General features: G+C 44.9%; 1 protein-coding gene across 1 annotated transcript; it reads right to left on the minus strand.

The window, feature by feature from the left end:
* Positions 1-695: 695 nt before the first annotated feature.
* On the minus strand, positions 696-2,918 carry LOC307041832 (general transcription factor II-I repeat domain-containing protein 2A-like). Its single transcript, XM_079685372.1, has 2 exons — positions 1,519-2,918; positions 696-1,336 (listed from the first exon to the last, which is right to left on the minus strand). The coding sequence occupies exon 1, from the start codon at positions 2,573-2,575 to the stop codon at positions 1,523-1,525; it is 1,053 nt and encodes a 350-aa protein (XP_079541498.1). The 5' UTR covers positions 2,576-2,918; the 3' UTR covers positions 696-1,336; positions 1,519-1,522.
* Positions 2,919-3,255: the final 337 nt, after the last annotated feature.

Below are 3,255 nucleotides of genomic sequence, written 5' to 3' on the forward strand. Positions count from 1 at the left end.
TAGTTGGTTACTGTTAGTAAAAACAGTAAGGTTAATAGCCTACTGGATGTTTGTTTTGCTAGTGGATCGCCAGGCCCTCTGACCTGATCTGTGGAGTCTCAGCTGTTCAGTTGAACAGGGCTCGACATTATAAATGGCCCGCTGGCCCGGAAGCATTATTTAGACACCCCGGCCAGCATAACGTACTTTCAAATCGCCCCACAGCTGTTTGCTGCGGAGCGCAGCGCGAGCAGTCTCCTCCGGTGAGCGGGAGTGCACTCATTCACTACAGTCAGTAGTGGGAACCGCAGTAGACAAAATGCGTTGCTATAGCAACACGTCATGTTTATGTGAAAAGGGGTGGGGTCAATATGACCCGCTGGCGGAAATAGGTAACAACAACAGAGGGTGCTACATAACACACTTTCGTGTGTGTGTGTGTGTGTGTGTGTGTGTGTGTGTGTGTGTGTGTGTGTGTGTGTGTGTGTGTGTGTGTGTGTGTGTGTGTGTGTGTGTGTGTGTGTGTGTGTGTGTGTGTGTGTGTGACTTGGCTTAATGAAGCGTGCAGTGCTGTGTGTGTGAGAGACAAGAGACTTTACAGCAGGGGTCACCAAACTTTTTTCTCTGGGGGCCACATTATTGTTCCTGACTGTGATGGGGGGCCGGGGCCGAGTCAGCTCATTGTGTAGAAGAGATTACTAGCCCGGCACAGCCATCCCCACTAGTACTTCCACACTACTATATCAACACTTGATTCCTGTCACATATTTGTTTACCATCTTTACTAGTGGTTTACAAAAGTAGCAATTGAGTCTTCACACTTTGCTTTAATTTGAAATACCACAGATATTCCATTTATTTGTTTTCTAATAAAAATAACATCAAAGCTGTCAAGGTAAGAAACATCTGCCTAGTTGAGGTGATTGACACTGGCAAAGGTGAGTTCAACATTATAAATTATAGGTAGGCCTGATGATGATGATAATAATAATAATAATAATAATAATAATTGTGTGCAGCACTTAATAAAGGTCAAATAAATAGGCCTATAAAATAAATAAATAAATAAAAAACATCAAAATTATAATAACATGAGTAGGCTAATAGAACTAGCTAACTCTTATGCCTATCCAGGTGAGCATGTTCAGTTAACATTTTGTTTAGGTCAAGGTGAAAAGGACATGAGCAGTGTAGACTCAAAACTAAAGCACAACAATAATACAGAATAATGGCAATCAAAATCAGTAGCCTATATGTAGGTGAGCTGGATTTGTACTTGTTGATGAATTGTGCTGTCTTTGGGATGGGATCAGCAACAGCAATCTCCTCTCCTCACTTCAGAGTGCCTTCTGGAGCCCTGGCATGGAGGGATGACGGATTGAACACAAGAAGCACCATATTCAGTAAATGGCAAGACATGCTGCTGTCTGCTTTTCTCTGTGACATAATTTTACAACATGTGTAGCAAATTAAAAAGAGCCTTCACATTTCATATTTATAGCAATTAAAATCAGTAATTGTTAAAATCAGTGTGCTTACCGTATCAGTGTGAACTGTGTGTTTGCTTCTGGCTGATGAGAAGTTCAATGTCTGGTTGCAGTCTAGTGGTAGCCAGTCTCAAGGTCTGATGCAAGTGTTTATCTGTGAGTCTGTTCCTTGTTGTATTCTTGGTTTGCTTCATGCGGGAAAAGGTTTGCTCACAGATGTAGGTGCTGCCAAAAACTGTGGACATCTTCATTGCATGCTGTTTGATGTTTGGGTAGGTTTCCCCTGGGAGCGAAGCATAGAACTCAATGAGACTGTCAGGCTTGAACGCATCTTTAAGGATATCACAATTCTGCAACTCGGCTAGTTCAAACTGAAGAGAGGGATGGGCATCATTTATGTCGGCAGCAAAGGGGTTCTGGAACAAACGTATTGCTTTACCGTTGACATGAAGCTCACGGAACCGCACACTGAACTGCCCCTGCAGCATTTCCAGTGCATCCTTGCACTTTTCGACTGGGAACGTGACAGGTGGTTTCTCAGCGCAGTAGCTCTGGGTGGCAGGGAGATGCGTAAAGTCCAGCTTTTCGACCTGTCTCACAAGCAGCACTAGTTTGACCTCGAACGCTTTGATGTGGGAATACAGGTCACTGATTAGCTTCCCTTTGCCTTGGAGCTGCACGTTAAGGTGGTTCAACATTTCAGTCACATCTGTTAAAAATGCGAGGTCCCATTTCCATTCTGGCTCGGTCAGCTCTCGTACCGTTTCACCTTTAGACTGCAGGAAGGTGTTGATTTCGGGTAGCAGGTCGTAGAAACGGCGCAACACTTTGCCTCGGCTTAACCACCGGATTTCTGTGTAGTACAGCACATCCTCGTAGGCAGACTCAAGCTCGGAGAGGAAGGCCTGGAACTGTCTGTGTTTCAGACCATTTTTTCGGATGTAGTTGACACAGTGCACAACCACCTTCATAACAGACGCCCACTTCAAAACTTTGCAGCATAGGGCTTGCTGGTGAATCAGACAGTGGACTTGTAGTGGGGGGGTGAGACCTCGTTCCTCGAATTCGCTGTTCAAGCGCCCTACTAGCCCCCTTGTCGTGCCAACCATACTAGGTGCGCCATTCCTTGAAAACCGCCACACTCTCTTTACAGATAATGCAAACGGCACGGTCCTTATACTGAACAAAAAAATAGTCGTTGGTCCACTGTTCTTTGAAAATTCTGCACTCTCTATCAACTTTTCGTTTAACGTTAGCCATTTTTGCTGTCCTGAACACTGACAGTTCTCTACGCGTGCGTTGTCTGTCACTCACTTGATCTCCAAGATGTCGGGTGACGACAATTCGGCAAATATAGTGCATTTTATTTTATAACTAAATATAATTTTTTTAACTGAAACAAAATCAACAAAATACCAAACGCAGACATGTTATTATTTTCCAAAAATCAATTTGAAAAACATAAGCCATGACGACTTTTGGGGATTTGCCTCATAGGGCCGGTTCAAGTAGTGGGGGGCAGAGGGGGTGGGGGCCGGTCAAAGGGGGGTGGCGGGCCGGATCCGGCCCCCGGGCCGTAGTTTGGTGACCCCTGCTTTACAGCATGTGTGTGCCCCCCCCCCCGTGGTAAATGATTGCCCCCCCATTCGATTTGTTCTGGAGCCGACCCTGTTTCCAGGACATGACAGACTTGAATGAAGGGAATAGTACGCCACAGTGTCAGGTGAATTATACATTTCTAGTTTTCTGATATTACGTTATTGTTTGCAATGCCTGAGTTTGCTAGCCG

The sequence above is a fragment of the Notothenia rossii genome (genome assembly GCF_949606895.1).
Source record: "Notothenia rossii genome assembly, chromosome: 5".
Classification (NCBI taxonomy): domain Eukaryota; kingdom Metazoa; phylum Chordata; class Actinopteri; order Perciformes; family Nototheniidae; genus Notothenia; species Notothenia rossii.

Excerpts from the sequence above, each read along its gene's own strand:
- LOC307041832 (XM_079685372.1), bottom strand. The coding sequence starts at position 2,575 with ATGGTTGGCACGACAAGGGGGCTAGTAGGGCGCTTGAACAGCGAATTC.